This window comes from Gymnodraco acuticeps, unplaced genomic scaffold, assembly GCF_902827175.1.
Source record: "Gymnodraco acuticeps unplaced genomic scaffold, fGymAcu1.1, whole genome shotgun sequence".
Taxonomy (NCBI): domain Eukaryota; kingdom Metazoa; phylum Chordata; class Actinopteri; order Perciformes; family Bathydraconidae; genus Gymnodraco; species Gymnodraco acuticeps.
Window position 1 is genome coordinate 1052428 of NW_022992251.1, and position 23371 is coordinate 1075798.

General features: G+C 39.7%; 1 protein-coding gene across 1 annotated transcript; it reads left to right on the forward strand.

Annotated features, from left to right (window-relative positions):
- The first annotated feature begins 331 nt into the window (after positions 1-331).
- LOC117540280 (nuclear cap-binding protein subunit 1) lies at positions 332-20064 on the forward strand. The gene is given in 24 exon segments (XM_034206875.1): positions 332-550; positions 1462-1550; positions 1686-1786; positions 1875-2031; positions 2324-2431; positions 6899-6937; positions 6939-7021; positions 7163-7232; positions 10107-10322; positions 11634-11731; positions 11804-11867; positions 11957-12067; positions 13667-13731; positions 13817-13879; positions 14723-14797; positions 14998-15101; positions 15235-15357; positions 15748-15850; positions 17189-17282; positions 17371-17474; positions 18019-18139; positions 18781-18921; positions 19067-19180; positions 19519-20064. Coding segments are annotated over 24 exon segments (2394 nt in total). The 5' UTR covers positions 332-513; the 3' UTR covers positions 19633-20064.
- The last annotated feature ends 3307 nt before the right edge of the window (positions 20065-23371 follow it).

Below are 23371 nucleotides of genomic sequence, written 5' to 3' on the forward strand. Positions count from 1 at the left end.
TCTTCTGTTGTGTCACAAAAACAGCTTTTATGTGTATTTACTGCCACCTACTGTATTGGAGTGGGGACCAGAATTATCTATGGAGGACGGAATAAATAAAATAAAATGTTGTATTAACTCTGTTTGTCTTGTATAATATCGATAACACATCATCTTCCTCGGCGCTCCTTTTAACTGTCCTGACTGTGATTTCTTTGGCTGTAATGAATCTGAAATAGGAAACTGTATTCCTTAATGTATTTTTTCTATATGTCTACCCCTGATGGCAACTTTCTTGAATACAAAATATATGATGTTCTTGAAAAATAAAGGGAAAATAAATATATGTTATTCAAAACGATGCACCTTCCTGTTGCCCCGGATGTCCATCACTTGAGTCGGACCGCTAGTATTTTTCTGCTCCACGAATAGCGTCCAGGCTGAATGATCTAGAAGCCCTGCAAAGCTGCATTATTATTTCATATTCTTTTTTTGTCGAATTTCCTTAAATTTATAGTGAAACGGAATAACAAAATGTCCAGGAGACGACACAGCGAGAGCGAGAATGACGGTTAGTGAGCGTTAGTTACATGTGTACAGCTAGCACAATCAGACGTTGTGCTAACGAGCTAACGTTAGCGTGTTTAATCACTTCGATGCAATTATGGTTATAAATTACTTCACGAATTTAAGTTTAAGTATTTTCATTGTAACATTAACATGTCTCACAGTAAATACGGGTTGATTTGTGGTGTCGGTATAGCGGGTTGAAAGCTAGAAGATTTTTGTTTTACCAGTGTTAACCGGTGTATGTTAGCACTAGCTGCTAGGTTAGCTTCTGTTAACCTGTGTGGTTCGTATGGGGGCGGCAACCAAGTGATGTGAATAATACAAATACCTCACTTAGAGTAGTTTATATTAAATGTACCGATGCTTTGTTTTACTATCCACAAGAATATCCATAAACCACTGACGCATGGTTAGTTAAAAGTACTTATTGATGAGCAGTTAAGGGGAAAACCCACCTTAAAACTGAACTATAATTATTTAAAAGTGCAACATCAAAGACGTTTGTGTTACTTTTAGATTCCAATGACTTTTAAAGGATGACTGCTTTTATTGATTGCAAGGATATATGCATGTTTGCTAGATAACAGACATAATTGTCAAGTTGTAACACCATCATCAACTCCATATGTAGTCACTACTAATTCAGGGTCAGTCATATTGAACCTAATGACTCATTGTCTCAGCTTTTCACATGTTCATTTGTTGAAGTTCCTCTGCAAGGAGAACCTGATAGAATACATTTAAATCTGAGCTATATAATATTAACCCTGAAATGTGTTTACAGCCTGGCTTCATAAACACATCTCATGGTGTTACGGTGTATTTTCCATTAAGGCTGCCGTTGAGTTACTCTATCAGTTCCTGTTTGTCTTCCTCTCACTTTGCGGTTATTTTGTTCTTTTGCTCTTTCAGGAGGTCAGGAACACAAAAGGAGGAGAACGTCGGAGCCCATTGAAATAGAAGATCGCCTGGAGTCACTGATATGTCGTGTGGGGGAGAAGGTAAAACGTCCACCAGGGAAATCTAGCTCCAGCAGATCTATGGAGAGCACTTCTCTTCTCCTCACAGGCTCTGATATCATTTAAAACACTATAGTTCAGCAAAAACAAACCAAATTCTTTACTTTTTCTTCACAGAGTACTTCGTCCCTGGAGAGCAACTTGGAGGGGCTTGCAGGTGTCCTGGAGGCCGACCTTCCAAACTACAAAAACAAAATCCTGCGTATTTTATGTGCCGTGTAAGTTCCTCACCACTTCTCACATGCTCACTGTTGAATGCTGACTGTTTGCGTTGTCTTTTCTCACCGAGTTGTGTTTGGGTGACAGCGCCCGCCTCCTCCCCGAGAAGCTGTCTGTGTACACGACTCTGGTCGGCCTCCTGAACGCCAGGAACTACAACTTTGGGGGCGAGTTTGTGGAAGCCATGATCAGACAACTCAAGGAGACTCTGAAAAACAACCTGTACAACGAAGCTGTTTACTTGGTACGCTGACTTTTGTTCATCGACTGTGACTGTTATTTTGTATATATTGATTGTTGTGCTTTTATCTATGTCTTAATGTGTGCATATGCGTGTGTCTGTTGATTATTTATATATAGGTATATACATATTGTTATATATTTTTGTATTCGGGATTGTGGGAAACGGTATTTCAATCTCTCTGTCTGTACACACAAACTGACAGATTGACAATAAAGTTGACTTTGACTCACACCTAAAATAATCCTCACATCTCTTTTGCTTTCTCTGTTGATACGATATCTTCTCTTTGTAGGTGCGTTTTCTGTCTGACTTGGTCAACTGCCATGTGATCGCCGCTCCTTCGATGGTGGCCATGTTCGAAAACTTTATCAGTGTTACTCAAGAGGAAGATGTACCACAGGTGGGTGGAAGAGGGTGGAGAGCTAATACGTATTTGAAATGAAAACTAACAAAGTGCAACTGCAATGTTTTGAAGCTTTTTGGCGTCACTCAAACATGTCTCCTAACTCTTACTAAATGTTTACTGTAGAGTTACACATTCCTGATAAATGCAAGATTGTCTTTGACTTTACACCAGATGACTTTACACCAGATGACTTTATACCAGATGACTTTACACCAGATGACTTTACACCAGATGACTTTACACCAGATGACTTTATACCAGATGACTTTACACCAGATGACTTTATACCAGATGACTTTATACCAGATGACTTTACACCAGATGACTTTACACCAGATGACTTTACACCAGATGACTTTATACCAGATGACTTTACACCAGATGACTTTACACCAGATGACTTTATACCAGATGACTTTACACCAGATGACTTTTACACCAGATGACTTTACACCAGATGACTTTACACCAGATGACTTTACACCAGATGACTTTACACTAGATTACTTTATACCAGATGACTTTACACCAGATGACTTTATACCAGATGACTTTATACCAGATGACTTTACACCAGATGACTTTACACCAGATGACTTTACACCAGATGACTTTATACCAGATGACTTTACACCAGATGACTTTACACCAGATGACTTTACACCAGATGACTTTACACCAGATGACTTTATACCAGATGACTTTACACCAGATGACTTTACACCAGATGACTTTACACCAGATGACTTTACACCAGATGACTTTACACCAGATGACTTTACACTAGATGACTTTACACCAGATGACTTTACACTAGATGACTTTATACCAGATGACTTTACACCAGATGACTTTACACCAGATGACTTTACACCAGATGACTTTACACCAGATGACTTTACACCAGATGACTTTACACTAGATGACTTTACACCAGATGACTTTACACCAGATGACTTTATACCAGATGACTTTACACCAGATGACTTTACACCAGATGACTTTACACCAGATGACTTTACACCAGATGACTTTACACCAGATGACTTTACACCAGATGACTTTACACTAGATGACTTTACACCAGATGACTTTATACCAGATGACTTTACACTAGATGACTTTACACCAGATGACTTTACACCAGATGACTTTATACCAGATGACTTTACACCAGATGACTTTATACCAGATGACTTTACACCAGATGACTTTACACCAGATGACTTTACACCAGATGACTTTACACCAGATGACTTTATACCAGATGACTTTACACCAGATGACTTTACACCAGATGACTTTACACTAGATGACTTTACACCAGATGACTTTACACTAGATGACTTTATACCAGATGACTTTACACCAGATGACTTTACACCAGATGACTTTATACCAGATGACTTTACACCAGATGACTTTACACTAGATGACTTTACACCAGATGACTTTACACCAGATGACTTTATACCAGATGACTTTACACCAGATGACTTTACACCAGATGACTTTACACCAGATGACTTTACACCAGATGACTTTACACCAGATGACTTTATACCAGATGACTTTACACTAGATGACTTTATACCAGATGACTTTATACCAGATGACTTTACACCAGATGACTTTATACCAGATGACTTTACACCAGATGACTTTATACCAGATGACTTTATACCAGATGACTTTACACCAGATGACTTTATACCAGATGACTTTACACTAGATGACTTTACACCAGATGACTTTATACCAGATGACTTTACACCAGATGACTTTACACTAGATGACTTTATACCAGATGACTAATATCCACTAGATGACTTTACACCAGATGACTTTATACCAGATGACTTTACTACCAGATGACTTTACACCAGATGACTTTTATACCAGATGACTTTACACCAGATGACTTTATACCAGATGACTTTACACCAGATGACTTTACACCAGAGGACTTTACACATGATGACTTACACACAGATGACTTTACACCAGATGACTTTATACCAGATGACTTTACACCAGATGACTTTACACCAGATGACTTTACACCAGATGACTTTATAACCAGATGACCTTTAAACCAGATGACTTTACACCAGATTGACTTTACACCAGATGACTTATACAGATGACTTTACACCAGATGACTTTACACCAGATGACTTTACACCAGATGACTTTACACCAGATGACTTTACACCAGATGACTTTACACCAGATGACTTTATACAAGATGACTTTACTACCAGATGACTTTACACCAGCTTGACTTTACACCGATGACTTTATACCAGATGACTTTAACCAGATGACTTTATACCAGATGACTTTTACACCAGATGACTTTATTCACCAGATGACTTTACACCCAGATGACTTTTACACTAGATGACTTTACACAGATTGACTTTACACCAGATGACTTTACACCAGCTGACTTACACCAGATGGACTTTATACCAGATGACTTTACACCAGATGACTTTATACCAGATGACTTTACACCAGATGATTTATACGCAGATGACCTTTAACCAGATGACCTTTACACCAGATGACTTTACAACCAGATGACTTTATACCAGATGACTTTACACCAGATGACCTTTACACCAGATGAACTTTATACCAGATGACTTTACACCAGATGACTTTATACCAGATGACTTTACACCAGATGACTTATACCAGATGACTTTACACCAGATGACTTTACACCAGATGACTTTACACCAGATGACTTCTATACCAGATGACTTTACACCAGATATGACTTCTATACCAGATGACTTTACACCAGATGACTTTATACCAGATGGACTTTACACCAGATGACTTTACACCAGATGACTTTACACCAGATGACTTTATACCAGTGACTTTACACCAGATGACTTTACACCAGATGACTTTACACCAGATGACTTTACTACCAGATGACTTTATACAGATGACTTTAATACCAGATGACTTTACTACCAGATGACTTTTACTAACCAGATGACTTTACACCAGATGACTTTACACCAGATGACTTTACACCAGATGACTTTATACCAGATGACTTTACTACCAGATGACTTTACACCAGATGACTTTACTACCAGATGACTTTACACCAGATGACTTTACACCAGATGACTTTACACCAGATGAACTTTATACCAGATGACTTTACACCAGATGACTTTACACAGATGACTTTACACCAGATGACTTTATACCAGATGACTTTACACCAGATGACTTTTACACCAGATGACTTTACACCAGATGACTTTACACCAGATGACTTTACACCAGATGACTTTACACCAGATGACTTTACACCAGATGACTTTACACCAGATGACTTTATACCAGATGACTTTACACCAGATGACTTTACACCAGATGACTTTACACCAGATGACTTACACCAGATGACTTTATACCAGATGACTTTACACCAGATGACTTTATACCAGATGACTTTACACCAGATGACTTTACACCAGATGACTTTACACCAGATGACTTTACACCAGATGACTTTACACCAGATGACTTTACACCAGATGACTTTACACAGATGACTTTATACCAGATGACTTTACACCAGATGACTTTACACCAGATGACTTTACACCGAGACTTTTACCAGATGACTTTACACCAGATTGACTTTATACCAGATGACTTTATACCAGATGACTTTACCCAGATGACTTTACACCAGATGACTTTACACCAGATGACTTTACACCAGATGACTTTACACCAGATGACTTTACACCAGATGAACTTTTATACCAGATGACTTTACACCAGATGACTTTACACCAGATGACTTTATACCAGATGACTTTATACCAGATGACTTTATACCAGATGACTTTACACCAGATGACTTTATACCAGATGACTTTATACCAGATGACTTTATACCAGATGACTTTATACCAGATGACTTTATACCAGATGACTTTATACCAGATGACTTTACACCAGATGACTTTACACCAGATGGACTTTACACCAGATGACTTTATACCAGATGACTTTACACCAGATGACTTTACACCAGATGACTTTACACCAGATGACTTTATACCAGATGACTTTATACCAGATGACTTTACACCAGATGACTTTATACCAGATGACTTTATACCAGATGACTTTACACTAGATGACTTTACACCAGATGACTTTATACCAGATGACTTTACACCAGATGACTTACACCAGATGACTTTACACCCAGATGACTTTTATACCAGATGACTTTTTACTACCAGATGACTTTACTACCAGATGAACTTCTACTACCAGATGACTTTATACCAGATGACTTTTATACCACGATGAACTTTTACAACCAAAAGAATTTCACAGATGACTTGACATTTGGGTGCAACGTTAACTTTTGAGTTGAGACGTTTTACGTGTTGTTTGTGTCCTCAGGTGCGGGCGGACTGGTATGTGTACGTGGTTCTGTCCTGTCCTGCCCTGGGTGGGGAAGGAGCTTACGAGAAGAAAGACGTGGGAGATGGACCGACTCTTCAGCCAGATCGATGCGTTCCTCAAGTAAGAAGTCTGCCGTGCTTTCTAGATCCTTCCTGTCTTGTTTTTCATATGTATTTATTTTGTTAACATTGTAGTTATTTGTTCAGCCTTTGTTATATTGGTCAGCTCTTCCTTAATGTCACACTTCTCTTGACTTTCCAGGCGGCGAGTGAAGACTCACGTCTCCATGCTGCAGGTGTGGACCGCCGAGAAGCCCCACCTACAAGAGGAGGTGAGAGGAGGATCAAAGAACGACATTTTCCCCTATTATAATTTGGAAATAATAATAATTGTGAATCACTTTATTGAATCAGCTTTATTGTCTCCCTTAGGAGAAATTTGTCTTGGGCATCGAGATAATACACATAAAACATTCAGGTCAATCAGTCATAGATACAGAACAGAGATCACATATCACATGGCAAAGAAACAAGAAACATACAGGTACAGCACTTTCCCTATTGCAGGGCTCGACAGTAACGGTTGCCAGGTTGCCATTGGCAACCATTCAGAAAAAATGTCAACCACATCTTGGTCTTTGGTTGCCATCAGTGGCAACCAGTTTTTAACATGAAGAAATAAGGACAGCAAGATGTGCACCCCAAAATAGATAAATGTTAAATATTTGTATTAAGAGTGATATTTAATTATTGTTGTGACCAGTTGGAACCTGATACACGTGATACACGTGATACACGTTGTGCATTGGTGTGATTACGGAGCCAGAAAGCGATGCACGTTTACTCGCGTGGGCGCGGTGGTGCCGTGTGTTTGTTTTACAAAAAATTGCGAAGCAAATTAAGTTGTGCATTCGCTTCCGGTAAAAGTTCCTTCAAAATAAGAGTCCGATCTTATTACTACCAAAATAAAAGTGCTAAACAAAACTTTACTATAGGAAAATATTGGCATACAAATATAATCACTTCTATTAAGGTAACACATTTTAAATATAGTTAAACATATTAAAGGTCATTTACAGCATTAATAATTAATATCTCGTTCTTAACTGTGAATGGTTTTCATTTATTTAAACATTAGAAATGTATTAGTCTGGCCAATGACAGAACCACAATCAAGACTTCAATGCTGAAGGGCCAGTGGATCTATGGTGGGGGTCAGCACAAAGGTCAAGAAAACCCACATTTGAAAGGGAGACAACGGATGACCAAGAAACTAGTGACTTGCTCAATTCATTTGTGAGGGATCTGTGAAGAACATGACAGCAGATGCACTACTGGTGTTTAGTATACCAGCAATTGAGGGTGGACAAGTTTACTACCACTTAGGTTTCAAATAATTGTGTTAATTACTTATTGTAAAGCATTTGAACATTCCTTTCTGTCACATTTTCATTATTAAGTTGATCTATAACTGTATAGTATCTTAATTATTTAAAATATAAGGTGACTAAAAATGGCAACCATATTTTCAGTTTTGGCAACCAAAAGCTGATGCCTGGTTGCCAGCCTGGCAACCACTTTTAAAAGTTAGCGTTGAGCCCTGCCCTATTGCATTCATACATAAATCAAATATTGCCCCTTCCCTAATGTAAATACACAAATCAATTGTACTTTCCTTATTGCACCTATGCATAGTGTCCGTCAAATTGCACATATCCCTATTGTGTCCATACCTATTTACACATAATGCACTTCCCCTATTTAACCTTCTCGATTGCACAAACTACACTGTAAACATTGCACCTCCCAACAACTCCTAACAGCATAATCACAATTGTTTCTGACTGTTCAGCAGCTTGATCGACTTGATATGATGTCGTCAATGAACTATTTCAGACTCAATCTGACTCTAAACTATCACAAAGTCGCACAAATATGATCGAATGAAGCAGTCCTGGTCCTTTTTAAGCCTAATGTTTTATTTCTTGTTATTAAAATAAGCTTGTGATGGCTTGGCCTGGACATAAGCTTTTAGTGTTGGGGTCAGTTTTTAAGGAAGTGTGGTTGTTATTGAATTAACAAATATTCTGGCCTTCCAAATATATCACATATATATATATATAATTAGTGGTGCACGATAATTATCGGTCCGATATTAGGAATTATGACGTCATCCCGATAAACCCGATAACAGTATTAATAGCCCCGATAATATACAATATATTTTTTGGGTAAACAAAAAGAAAAGAATACTGCGGTGTGGGTGGATTGGGATGAGGGGCGCTTGTTTTTCACTCGGCTCCTCCCGTTTTGCCAGTACTGTGGTATTAGTGGTTTAGGAAGAGGGGAGTTTTTCACAAATCCAGCGCTCCCTAACTCGTGCCTGGCTGTGACGTAAATGGTGTGCGGCCGTGAAGCCAGGACAGTAAACAAACATGTCGCCGGTAGTATGGGACTATTTCAAAGTTTCAGAGTTAGATAGTTCGCTTGCTATTTGTATTAACAAATGCAGAAGTTCCACGAGGAGGGAAAAAGGCAACGAGCTATAATACTTCCAACCTGATTAGTCACCTGAAACATCGCCATCGCTACGATGGTGTGTTAAAAGCGTACGAAGACGCCTGCGCTGCTAAACTAGCGGCGAATCCAAAGCCAGCTGCAAAGGCACCGGGGCTTTTACCTATCGACGAGGCTTTTGAAAAAGGCAAGAAGTTTGCCAGAGACGACCCCAGGGTTAGTTTTGTTCATAGTAGTAATGCTCATGTCATTTGCTCACTACTAGTCTTTTTTTTACCACCAGGTGTGCAAAAACTACAGGTACATTTAATATATATATATATATTATATTATTATCGGTTATCGGTCTTGAGAAGCAGGAAGTTATCGGTATCGGTTTCAAAAAACCAATATCGTGCATCCCTATATATTATGTATTATATTGATCATTTGGATCCTTCAATTTCCGATTTATTTTGGGTAAATACCATTTACATTGTAGTAAATGGAGGAGGCAAGCCATCCTTTCCCTGTTTCATAAAAGAGCTCAAGTCCTTTTGTTCTGTCCGTAAAAAAAATACAATCTTGTAACCTGTGAATTCATGTCATTTTAATGTTCTTTGCACTTATGTTGGTAACTTGATGAGATCCTCACCAAGCTTTTGTATGTTCTAAATATGTTTTGAACCCCCCCCCCTGTCCTCCCCCAGTACCTGGACTGCCTGTGGGCTCAGATCCAGAAGCTGAAGAAGGACCGCTGGCAGGAGCGCCACATCCTGCGTCCGTACATCGCCTTCGACAGCGTGCTGTGTGAAGCCCTGCAGCACAACCTGCCCCCCTTCACCCCCCCGGGACACATCCCCGGCGCCCAGTACCCCATGCCCCACGTCGTCTTCCGCATGTTCGACTACACCGACGCCCCAGAGGTACAACACAATTCTCTGAGGACATTTCAGCAGTTACAATGAAATATACCTGCAGTTACAGGGAGTAGTACACCTTTGCAATAAGGGAACGTCGAAACCCTCCCCTTCTCATTGTCCTTTCCTTATACAATGTTCATGAACTGTATACAATAACAGAAGGGATGTTTCATTGACATGGTGAGGGACAATCCTGCAGGTGTAATAACAGTCAAACAAACAAGAAATTACAATATTTTGGTAAGTAGACCAAGCAACCTTTTCCTTTGGTGATAGAACTGGTTATCAGCTCATCAGTAGTTTGTTAATTCTATAAAATGTGTCTGGCGAAGAAAGGAAACCCAATCCGACCATAGCTCAGTAAATCTATTCATCTGTAGGCGATACATGTACATTCCATAGAGCGCCACAGTGACGCGCCCTAAAACCCGGAAACTAAGTTAGCATTTTACCACTTCCGGTTCCTTCACCAAAAAGTAATGCAATGCAATCTCTCCATAGGCTTTTGGAAAATAGCTGGAACTAAGGTCTGTGGTAGAAACACATTTAAGAGACGGATCACGTTTTGTTCTACGACATTAAATACATCAGCAGTGACCCCACATGTGGCTGAATAGGACTACAGAAGTTGTGCGTCATTACACAGAACACGGAAACACTCCCTCTAAGTTTGTTTGCCCTGTTCTGCTTGAAAGCAAGTCCCTGCCTCCTGCACACTGTTCCATTTAGAATCTGTATGGTTGAATATGGATCTTAAGTTGGCGTGATGTTGAAGTCGTGCTGCTGTAGTTAGTTTATAGCCGGATAATCTCCACATGTCTACCCTACTTTTATAATTTTCGAAACGCCAGAAGCTAAATGCTAACATTATGCTATAAAGGAACTACAGCAGGGTCGCTGCTTCAACGTCACCCCAACTTAAGATCCACGTTCAAACATACAGATTCTAAATGGTACGAGTTGAAGCGTTTGCTTTAACAGTTTGCAGGAGGCAGGGACTGGCTCTCAAGCCGAACACGGGGAAAAACTGAACCACAGACCTTATTTCCAGTTATTTTCCAAAATGGAGAAATTGCATTGCCTTTTTGTCGAAGGAACCGCAAGGAGTTTACTTCCGGGTTTTAGGATGCGTCACTGTGGCACTCTGTTCTGTATGTTATGAACTATATCTATCCTTTCTTCCATTGTGGGGGAGTCAGGAAGCAGCCAGTGCTAAGATGGTTTTCTTAGCACACAGATTTAAAACACATGTCAATGATTTGAATTATCTTCTGCCGTGCAGAGTCCATTAACTCTCGCCCTTTTCCCCCTCAGGGTCCCGTTATGCCCGGCAGTCATTCTGTGGAGAGATTCGTCATCGAGGAAAACCTGCACTGTATCATCAAGACTCACTGGAAGGAGAGGAAGACCTGGTGGGTAACGAGCTTCATTCAGTCTGAATGGGCACCACACACATTTTAACACTTCTTTGTTTTCCCCCTCAGTGCCGCCCAGTTACTCAGCTATCCGGGGAAAAATAAGATCCCGCTCAACTATCACATCGTGGAGGTACCGTTTTATTTTTTACAAGCTACATCTCGAGACTATCTTCTCTCATCTAAATGAGGATTTGACATATGAATGTTTCTTATTCTCAGGTGATCTTTGGAGAGCTGTTCCAGCTGCCAGCGGCTCCTCACATCGACGTCATGTACACCACGCTGCTCATCGAGCTGTGCAAACTGCAGCCCGGCTCGCTGCCACAAGTCGTATCCTCACACCAGTTTGTGTCTTCAACAGAAGTGTTTCTTAATGAAGTGTATACGCTTGAAACGGTGTCCTGTAGTGGACAAACGGTGTATTGTTCAAAATTAAGACTTTTTCTCAAAAATCTTAATCAGACCTTTTCTCAAAAACTCAAAATTAAGACTTTTTTCTCAAAAACTCAAAATTAAGACTTTTTTTCAAATCTGACTTTTTCTGAATACTTAAAAATGTTAACAATCACTGGTCACCGGCTTGAGCTTCAATATCAGGATCCATGTATTTATGATCCTCTCAAGAATGGAAGTATTCATTCATTCTTTTTGGCAAAAATAGGACTTTTTCTCAAATCTCAAAATTAAAAATTTTCCTCAAAAGTCTCAAAATTAAGAGTTTTTCTCAAAAATCTAGACTTTTTCTCAACAATCTCAAAAATAAGACTGTTTCTCAAAAATCAAGACGTTTTCTCAAGAATCTCAAAATTAACACTTTTTCTCAAAAATCAAGACGTTTTCTCAAGAATCTCAAAATTAACACTTTTTCTCAAAAATCAAGACGTTTTCTCAAGAATCTCAAAATTAACACTTTTTCTCAAAAATCAAGACGTTTTCTCAAGAATCTCAAAATTAACACTTTTTCTCAAAAATCAAGACTTTTTCTCAAAATTCTCAAAATTAACACTTTTTCTCAAAAATCAAGACTTTTTCTCAAAATTCTCAAAATTACGACTTTTTCTCAAATCAGACTTTTTCTCAAAAACTAAAAATTAAGACTTTTTTTCAAATCTGACTTTTTCTGAATACTTAAAAATGTTAACAATCACTGGTCACCGGCTTGAGCTTCAATATCAGGATCCATGTATTTATGATCCTCACAGAATGGAAGTATTCATTCATTCTTTTTGGCAAAAATAGGACTTTCTCAAAAATAGGACTTTTTCTCAAATCTCTAAATTAAGACTTTTCCTCAAAATTCTCAAAATTAAAACTTTTTCTCAAAATCAAGACTTTTTCTCAAGAATCTCAAAATTACGACTTTTTCAAAAAAATCTGACTTTTTCTCAAACTCTAAATTAAGACTTTTTTCTCAAATCAGACTTTTTCTCAAAAACTCTAAATTAAGACTTTTTCCTCAAAAATCTGACTTTTTCTCAAAAACTCTAAATTAAGACTTTTTTCCTCAAAAATCAGACTTTTTCTCAAAAACTCTAAATTATGACTTTTTCTCTAAAATCAGACTTTTTCTGAATACTTAAACATTTTAACAATCACTGGTCACCGGCTTGAGCTTCATTATCAGGATCCATGTATTTATGATCCTCACAGAATGGAAGTATTCATCACATGGCTACAGTGTAGATATGCCAACGGAAATCGTAGGTGTAGCATTGATCATCTTGATATTTACATCTTACAATGTTTACTACTCAAACACACAGTCGGATGTCACACATGTTATCATTCAGCCAAATGTATTTCCCGCTTGTTTCTGAAGATATCATAACATTAAACATGTGATAGTTAGGAGTCTTTAGGCACGAGGCATTAGGTAAAGAACACGTGTTTCTCCACTCTAAAGACCTGTTTCCTGAACGCCTGCTGTAGTTGGCCCAAGCCACAGAGATGCTGTTCATGAGGCTGGACAGCATGAACACCAGCTGCATAGACCGGTGAGCTACTGAACATCTGATTACATTGATGAGGGAACAACTGAAGGAGCAGATCCTGTCTCTTACTTTTCCTTTTTCATTGCAGACTAATCAACTGGTTTTCTCATCATTTGAGCAACTTCCAGTTTCGATGGAGCTGGGACGACTGGTGAGTGAAATAACTATACAGCTCCTGATTGTTTTATATTGACAAAAAGATTTGCCGCAAGGTTATACTTGTTTAGTATAGACATGTTTTAAGTGTTTTTTCAGAGTGTGTTTGATAGTTGTGGTCGAGGTAACGTTTTTGTATATATTAGTTTTAGTTTGCCATCTATAATAAATGTATGTTTGGAGAACTGAAGGAATGACCATGTTTAAATATTTGGATTAGGAGAGAACTTGAGTCCTCTTTCAGAACCACAGTGAAGAACCTCTGTGGTTCAATGCCTCGGGCTCTGACACAGAGTCCACACGGCGGCGTGCGTTGAAGCTTGCCGGTGGGCGTGTCTGAAACTCGACCAACAACCAATCACATGAATCTCCCGCCCCGGACAAACAAGCAAGCGGTTTGATTGGCTAGAGCTTTTACTGGCATATGATTTGATTGGCTTCAAAAGTAGAACTTTTCTCAACTTTTGAAGCGAGCAACGCGAAGCGACGGAACCACAATGCAGTTCGGCAAAGCGTGACGTCACCCCATTCAAAGGGAATGGGCGGAAGCGTTGAAGCTTCAACGCACGCCGCCGTGTGGACGGGCCGTGACTGAGATTCAGGATGTCTTCTTTTATCGGTATTGGACAGTTTTTCTAGTAAAAGAACTGAAACTGAAATGCACGCAAACCGTTTTCACCAGGCAGGATAGCTTTGGTTTATTTCCTTAAAGGATTGATTTTATTTCGGCTCAGTTTCTGAGAATATTTTGGACTGCTTAGTTTAATTTTTGTTAGTTTTAGAGTTTTTGTCAGTGATCATCGGCTGCTGTGTTGACGGTGTGGTTTCCTCTGTGAAGGTCTGACTGTCTGACCATGGATCTAGAGAAGCCCAAGCCCAAGTTCATCAAAGAGGTTCTGGAGAAGTCTATGAGGTATTAAAGGTTTATTTCCACACATTATTCCTTTTGCATTGTGAATTTTCCCTTTCTCTCATTAAGTTAAAGTACATTTAGAAGCTGTATTAATGCAGCTTTAATGAATTCAAGCCTCGAAGAAGTCCTTCACTATATTTTCTCTTTGATCTTTAAATCTAAAAACTAATTAAATGTGTCGTTTCCCCCCCTCTCTACAGACTCTCCTACCATCAGAGGATCGTGGACATCGTCCCTGCATCCTTCTCCGCTCTCATCCCCGCTGAAAACATCTTTGTTTACAAATACGCAGATGAGAGCAGCTGTAAGAACATTATCATAACATCTGCATCTAAAACATGTATCTACTTACCTCAGTCAACCTCACATGTTTCTACAGATCTTTCCTGAATTAAGATATGATTGAATACCTAATGAATGTCTCCGCTCCCTCACAGCTTCGTTACCAGGTTACCCAGCATCCATCACTGTGGGAGACGCCATCAAGAACCGAGCGACCAACGAGGAGATCCTGGCCATCCTCAAAGAAGTGCCCAACCCCAACCAGGAGGACGACGACGGTCAGTGTCTCAGTTCAGTGTCCTCCATCTTACATATGCTTTCCGAGCATTCTGCTGCACCTGTGCTTCTTGAGGAAAGTGTTAGAAAAGCTTGAGCTTCAATATCAGGATCCATGATCCTCTCAAGAATGGAAGTAATCCAAACAAAAAAGAGAATTTGATGGAATTGTTCTCAAAATCTCAAAATTCTGACTCTTTTTTTCAAAATTCTGACTTTTTCTCAAAAATCGGGATTTTTTTAGAAAAATCTAAAAATCCTGGATTTTTCTAAAATTAAAGACTTTTTCTCAAAAACCTCAAAATTAAGACTTTTTCTCAAAAATCAAGACTTTTTCTCAAAATAAAAAATCTCAAAATCAAGGCATCATTTTGTTTCTATTCCTAATTCAGATGAGGGCGAGAGCTTCAACCCTCTGAAGGTGGATGTGTTCCTGCAGACTCTGCTCCACCTGGCAGCCAAATCCTTCAGCCACTCCTTCAGCGCCCTCGGAAAGTAAGTTCAACACGACAGGTAAACTGACTCCGCTCAGTTTACCTGTTTTCAAATGCGTGTAGCCCACCAAGCAGAGCATACCAGATAGCTAGTGAACGTAAAGGTCCCCTATTATGCAAAATCCTCTTCTTCATGTCTCCTCTACATCAACATGTGTCCCCTCTTCTTCATGTCTCTTCTACATCAACATGTGTCCCCTCTTCTACATCAACATGTGTCCCCTCTTCTTCACGTCTCTTCTACATCAACATGTGTCCCCTCTTCTTCATGTCTCTTCTACATCAACATGTGTCTCCTCTTCTTCATGTCTCTTCTACATCAACATGTGTCCCCTCTTCTTCATGTCTCTTCTACAGCAACATGTGTCCCCTCTTCTCCATGTCTCTTCTACATCAACATGTGTCTCCTCTTCTTCATGTCTCTTCTACATCAACATGTGTCCCCTCTTCTTCATGTCTCTTCTACAGCAACATGTGTCCCCTCTTCTTCATGTCTCTTCTACATCAACATGTGTCCCCTCTTCTTCATGTCTCCTCTACATCAACATGTGTCCCCTCTTCTTCATGTCTCTTCTACATCAACATGTGTCCCCTCTTCTTCATGTCTCTTCTACATCAACATGTGTCCCCTCTTCTTCATGTCTCTTCTACATCAACATGTGTCCCCTCTTCTTCATGTCTCTTCTACATCAACATGTGTCCCCTCTTCTTCATGTCTCTTCCTCATCAACATGTGTCCCCTCTTCTTCATGTCTCTTCTACATCAACATGTGTCCCCTCTTCTTCATGTCTCTCCTACATCAACATGTGTCCCCTCTTCTTCATGTCTCTTCTACATCAACATGTGTCCCCTCTTCTTCATGTCTCTTCTACATCAACATGTGTCCCCTCTTCTTCATGTCTCTTCTACATCAACATGTGTCCCCTCTTCTTCATGTCTCTTCTACATCAACATGTGTCCCCTCTTCTTCATGTCTCTTCTACATCAACATGTGTCCCCTCTTCTTCATGTCTCTTCTACATCAACATGTGTCCCCTCTTCTTCATGTCTCTTCTACATCAACACGTCTTGATCTCCTCCTAGAGCTCCATTGAGTTCTTTGTAACCAAATCTCTCTCAGAGGGGCGTGGGGAGGGGCTCCTTATTTTCATCTAAAGTAACAAACAGAGAATCACCACTTTGGAAACAGGGCTGAAACAGAGGGGATTATGGGTAATGCTGCAATGATCTGTTTGGTGTTTCAGCCAATCAGAGACAGGCTCTGTATTTATCTGAGACCTGTGAGATATTGATGAAAGACAGTATGATAGAGGACTCACCTGGCTCTGACTCCTTCAGGTTCCATGAGGTCCTGAAGGCCCTGACGGAGAACGACGAGGGCAAGGTGCACATCCTCAAAGTGGTCTATGAAGCGTGGAAGAATCACCCACAGGTACAAACGGAAAGCCCTTCAATCAGATAGAAGCTTTGATCCATGTGTGTGAGCAGGTGAACATGTCCTGTGTCTCTGCGCCCTGCAGATGGTGGCCGTGTTGGTGGATAAACTGATCCGGACGCAGATCGTGGACTGCGCTGCCGTGGCCAACTGGCTCTTCTCTCAGGACATGGCTCACGAGTTCACCAGGTGAGAGGACACACACTCTTTACCTACTTTACTTTTATTTATTTGATAGGTTTTAAAGGATTTTATGAATCTAATGTGTTTCAATAGCAATGTTTATGTTTTCGTGTTTTTTAATATTTTAATCGTTTAACCTTTATTAGAATTATGGCATTTTTGGCATCGACTCAGTTGTCTTGTGTCTTATCTGTCGGAGAGAAACCATTATTTATTCTATTTGTATTCTCGTACCTTTCACCTCCTTGTGTCCGTTAATCTGATATTTTGCTGCATGTACCTTTTTAAAAGTTCTTAACGAATCATCTGAGGGGAATTTCTTGTTTATTTTTAACTTGTGATGAGTCATTTTGTAAAGCACTTTGAGCTGTGTGGTATGAATAAGGCTTTATCATTATTACATGGACACGTTCCTTGTTCTATTTAAAGGGTTAATAATACACATTTATTCAGCCAGAAAACATCAAAGCGAATGCTCTGTTTCCGGCATTATTGGTTAACAAGCGGTTATCTCTCGGCCTCTGTGAAATAACTCTCTCTCCTCCTCCAGGCTTTTTGTGTGGGAGATTCTGCACTCGACCATCAGAAAGATGGACAAACACGTGCAGAAGATCCAGCAGGAGTTAGAGGAGGCCAAGGACAAACTGGAGAAACAGCAGCACAAACACAAGGTGACTTTATCCACCATCATCGTCAGCTTCAATCTCAGCATCCATGTATTTCTGATCCTCTCAAGAATTGAAGTAATCGAAACAAAAAAAGATAATTTGTTGGTATTTTTCTCAAAATCGAGAAAAAAATCTGACTTTTTCTCAAAGTCTCAAAATCCTGACTTTTTCCTGAATACTTCAAAATGTTAATAATCCCTGGTCCCCGGCTTGAGCTTCAACCTCAGGATCCATGTGTCTGTGATCCTCTCTGGATGGAAGGAGTCATCACATACAGAGCATCAACTAGTTCCTGAACAGTGTCCTTCACATGCTGATATCCAAGAGAGGGAGTTACACAGTCACAAGATGGAGGAATAGAAAGCAGTATTCAATGTTTACTTCAGATTAGCTCCACGTCAGAAATGAGCATGCTTGATGTCTCTCTCCATAGAGGCTGAATCATCATGTTAATCACATAGCTATCATATGCCTCAAACAGTCCTGATGCTCTTCTAGGTAATCACACATCCTGTCATGTTCACAGCTACAGTTGGGATACCTTTGTTATCATGTTACTCGTGTTGGAAGAGGACATTCAGTGTTTTCCCAACAGCACACCATGGAGGTGATTTAAAGCTTCGGACTTAACTGTTTGTCCACAGAGGGACAGCGGGGACGAAGAGGACATGGAGAAGAACAGCGAGGATGAGGAGGGTCAGCTGGAGGAGCAGATCGACCGGCTGCAGGAGAAGGTGGAGTCGGCTCAGAGCGAGCAGAAGAACCTCTTCCTCGTTATCTTCCAGGTACGCATTTCCTCCTGTTCTCCTTTTTAATGTCAAATGCGTCCTGAGCCGTTTCTCAGAATAGCCCTACCATGTCACTGCAGAAATGTGACTATAGACAAGAGGACACACAACTAAATGTAATTTCATTTCTCCCCCCCCCCAGCGCTTCATCATGCTGCTGACGGAGCATCTGGTCCGCTGTGAGACGGGCAGCGCGGACATCAGCACGCCCTGGTACAAGAACTGCATCGAGAGGCTGCAGCAGGTCTTCCTCATGGTGAGACACACACACACACCATGTATACATCACTTCAGGGGACATTACATTGACTTACATGCATTTCCTGGAGACTTATCCTAACCTTAACCATAACCAACACATGCCTAACCCTAAACCTTAACCTTACCCTTACCCTAACCCTTACCCTAAACCTAACCAAGTCTTCACCCTAAAATTAATGATTCCCCTCATGGGGTCCTCCATTTTGTCCCCATAAGGGTGGCGAGTCCCCACATGTGACTGTAAACAGATTTAGGTCCCCACAAGTATAGTAATGCTAGACCACACACACACACAGCAGTAACCTAATGTGTGTAACCTCTCCTCTCCTGCAGCACCATGTGACCATCCAGCAGTACATGGGCACTCTGGAGAACCTGCTGTTCACCGCAGAGCTGGACCCCCACATCCTGGCTGTGTACCAGCAGTTCTGTGCCCTGCAGCTCTGAGACACACACACACGTAATTGGAGGAAATGTGTACCCGTGTTCTCGCAGTACCTGTGCTAAACACATTAGAAACTACCAGCTCTTGCATCAAGAATCTCCTCATTAGTTTTTGTTTTTATTTACATATTTCCGTGCCATTGGACATGTTAGCTTCTTTCAACCGAGGATGTCTTTCAGTAGGAATTCAAACGAGTGAGACCGATCCTCCGTCATTAATTTGCTGTAGTGTTTTCCTTTCTTTGTCTTGTTTTTGCTTGTTTCAAGTTTTACTTCCTGCTCGTATTCTTATGACCGGGTGTTTTTAAAACGGTCTGAGTCCAGACGGAGAGGCGATGGAACAGCGAGAGCTTTCAGTCAGAGCGCTCTACTTTTTTACATTTGTTTTATGTGGAATTGGGAAATGATTAAAACTCTGCAGAGTCTTTATCCGCCGCCTGTCTGTCATTTTCTTCAGCTTCAAAACATTTCCCATCTGGTGTATGTTATTCTGATGGTGCAGATGATCTGAGAACATACAGGGAGGAACAGATCATAAATGACTTCATGCATCGTGGGGAAACGCCTGTTGAATCTTCATCGGCTGCAACTGCAAATTAATCGGCATCCAAAAATGATTTAGTCTAAAACACAATCTAATATTCCCTTTATATTTCAACAGAGCACTACATAGTATATTATTTTTAACCCTTAGATGCATAAGTGGGTCTTTTTGGACCCGGTGAGTTGGTTTTCTTGAAGTATCTTTGTAATTACATTTTTTTATCATTTCATATTCCAGCTATTCCTCAAAAAACATGTTTTGGATTTCATGCCATTCAAATTTTAAGTTTACATTTTAAGAAATTGTAGTTTTTGTATTTCTACCCCAAGCTTCCATAAGTGGGTCGAAAATGACCCGCGTGCATTTCCTATGGGAACCTTTGATTCTTATCAGCTGTTGCTGTCAGGACTACATTCACTGTGGACCACACAGACTACATCACAAGTGACACCTCTCAGGAAGATTGTTTTAGTAAAATAATCTTATTATTATTATACTGACAGGTATGAGATCTTGCTGTGTAAAATAATTGTACACAGCAAGATCTGATACCTGTCAGTATAATAATAATACATTATATTTGTATAGGGATTTTCAAGGACTCAAAATCGCTTTCCAATATAAGGGAAGGTTAGGAGGGGGGGGGGGGGGGGGGGGTATAGGACTATCAAACTTGATCAACCGGCATGGATTGATGGGGGGTGGGCTGAATGTCAAAAAAACATGTGTCCTGTAAAATATAATACTAAATATTATACAAGTGATTTTTCTTAACCAAAATGGCATAAAAACATATTATTCTAATACGGGTCCTTTTTGACCCACTTATGGAAGAGTGTAGGGTCCAGTCACTCTAAGGGTTAAGCACCTTTAATACTACATCTGCAGCTTTTACTATATGGAGAAAGAAACAATTAATTTGCTGGAGCAGAGATTACTAATCGTAATTTTTTTGTACTTTAATTTTCTTTTGAATTTGGGAAGCTTAACCCTTACCTGCTATATATTAAGTATATAATATACTGTTGTGCAACAATACACAGTCAGACAAATGTGCCCTTTTCTTTGTATTATACCAAGCTTTTAAACTAGAGCCCTAGCTTCAGACATTTTCTCATGTCTTTCCTACAGAGCAGATACATGACACTCTTCTGGTTTAGAACGAGGGGAATTGAAGTTGTTTTGTGTGTTTGGTGAAATGTATAAATAATAATGTTGCTGCTATTCATTGACAAATCCAGAAAGTTGATACAACGTTCCTCCTAGTACTAATTCCCCGCTCTTAAAACAGTTGCATTAATAAACAAAAAAAGGGTTCAGATTTAGAAAATTAAAAAACATTTGATTCTTTTTTCGTCTTTAAAGATTTAACACAATGAAAAATAATTATATATTTGATTGAAGGACTTTTAGAGCAACTTCTCTTAGTGGGCACAAAGGGTTAATGTTGATATTTCAAAATAGACAGTGTGAAAATTGTCAACTTTAAACTCTAGAGCAGGGATGGGCAACTTGGATGGTGGTGGGGGCAACTTGATGTACTGGCCACCAGGGGGCCGCAGATTCACTTGGAACACACACACACACACACACACACACACACACACACACACACACACCACACACACACACACACACACACAAACTCCATGTATTGTATGTAATTATTAACAAATTAAGTCTGACATCCTCATTGACATTTTATCTTTCAGGGAACATCCTCTAATAAACTCACTAAACAAATATCAGTCCACAGAAATGTTGTTTAATTTTTACAAGTGGCATGTTTGTATTGAACAGGTTATTTAACAGTGGAATAAAGATAAACTATTGGAAAGCACGGAAATGTGTGCATTAAGATTAACCATTAAGATGACATAAACATGAAGTCATGAACACTAACCCAGACATTAGTTGTCTAACTTTAACCTAGCTAAGAAGACACTTGTAGCCTGTCTGCATTCCCCTTATTCCACAATAAGGGGAATGTCAACACTCAACACAGACACCCGTCAACCCGCACTCTGCTGTTCCTCAGCGCCGCTCCCCCTCCCTCCCTCCCGCTGATATTATGAATTAAAAGCGTATAGTAATCATAGATAACACGGCAGGGTCTGTGACAGTTTGTTTTCATCTGATTTAAAATAAACAAAGTCTTGGTTTTTAGGATATTAAACTTGTTTCGCCAAATTCAGATGATAAATGCAACTTTTAAGCTTGTAAAGGCATAATTACAAGCGGTAACTTAACGTCACAGCAGGCATAACAACAGCCGGTGTTTCTTGTGAGTGTTGCCCCGGGAAACAAACACAAGACACACAAACGCGTCACAGATTTTTTCGCGGTATTTGGCTGCCGAACGAAATCATGTACGCAGCTCGCGACGTAACTAGGAGTCTAGTGGACGGTATCAGTACAACAAATAAAATATATTTTAAATTAATTACGTTGTTTATAAATTAATCTGAGGGCCGCAAAAGAGGAGGTGCCGCAATTTGCCCATCCCTGCTCTGGAGAAACGTACTGGTTTTGTTGTTGTCTAATTAAGACTTAAATAATCCGAGTTAAAGGAACTGAATTGTTGAGGTAACGTTTTTATTGGCATTTTACCAGAAGCCTTCAGAGATACTATCATTAATGCAGTCTTGGCTTCAGTAACAAGTGATTTTATTATTTACACACAGCTTGTCTTTGAGATGATTTCATCTAAATCACTGAAAGAGTTAAAGGCACAATCTCCAAGTCCTCATGATTTCACATGCTTCAAAAATACCTCACATACAGAAGAAGTAAAAAACAAAACCGTCAGTAAAATGTAAAACATGTCTTTCTTATTCACAATCGGCACTGCATGTATTGCCTTTATTTTGCACACAACCCAAAACCATTTCTATCTTTGAGGATTCAACGTGCTTTGACCTGTTTTGCAATGTCAGCAGTTCTTCAAATAAAACAACCTTACAAACTCAAGACATGGACAGTTAGATAAATGCCGGGGTCTTTTAACCACAACACAGTGACAGAGTCATTTTAATGAACACAGGACATAGTTTAGTGGCACAGCAGTATTATTATGTTTTCATTAACACAGTTGTCAACAAACAGGAAACAGTTTGGTTTTAGATCCTGGTTCTCGGTCTGAGATCAAACCATTTCCACCCGTGCAAACATTTACTAGTAAACGGCGCAAAATAAAAC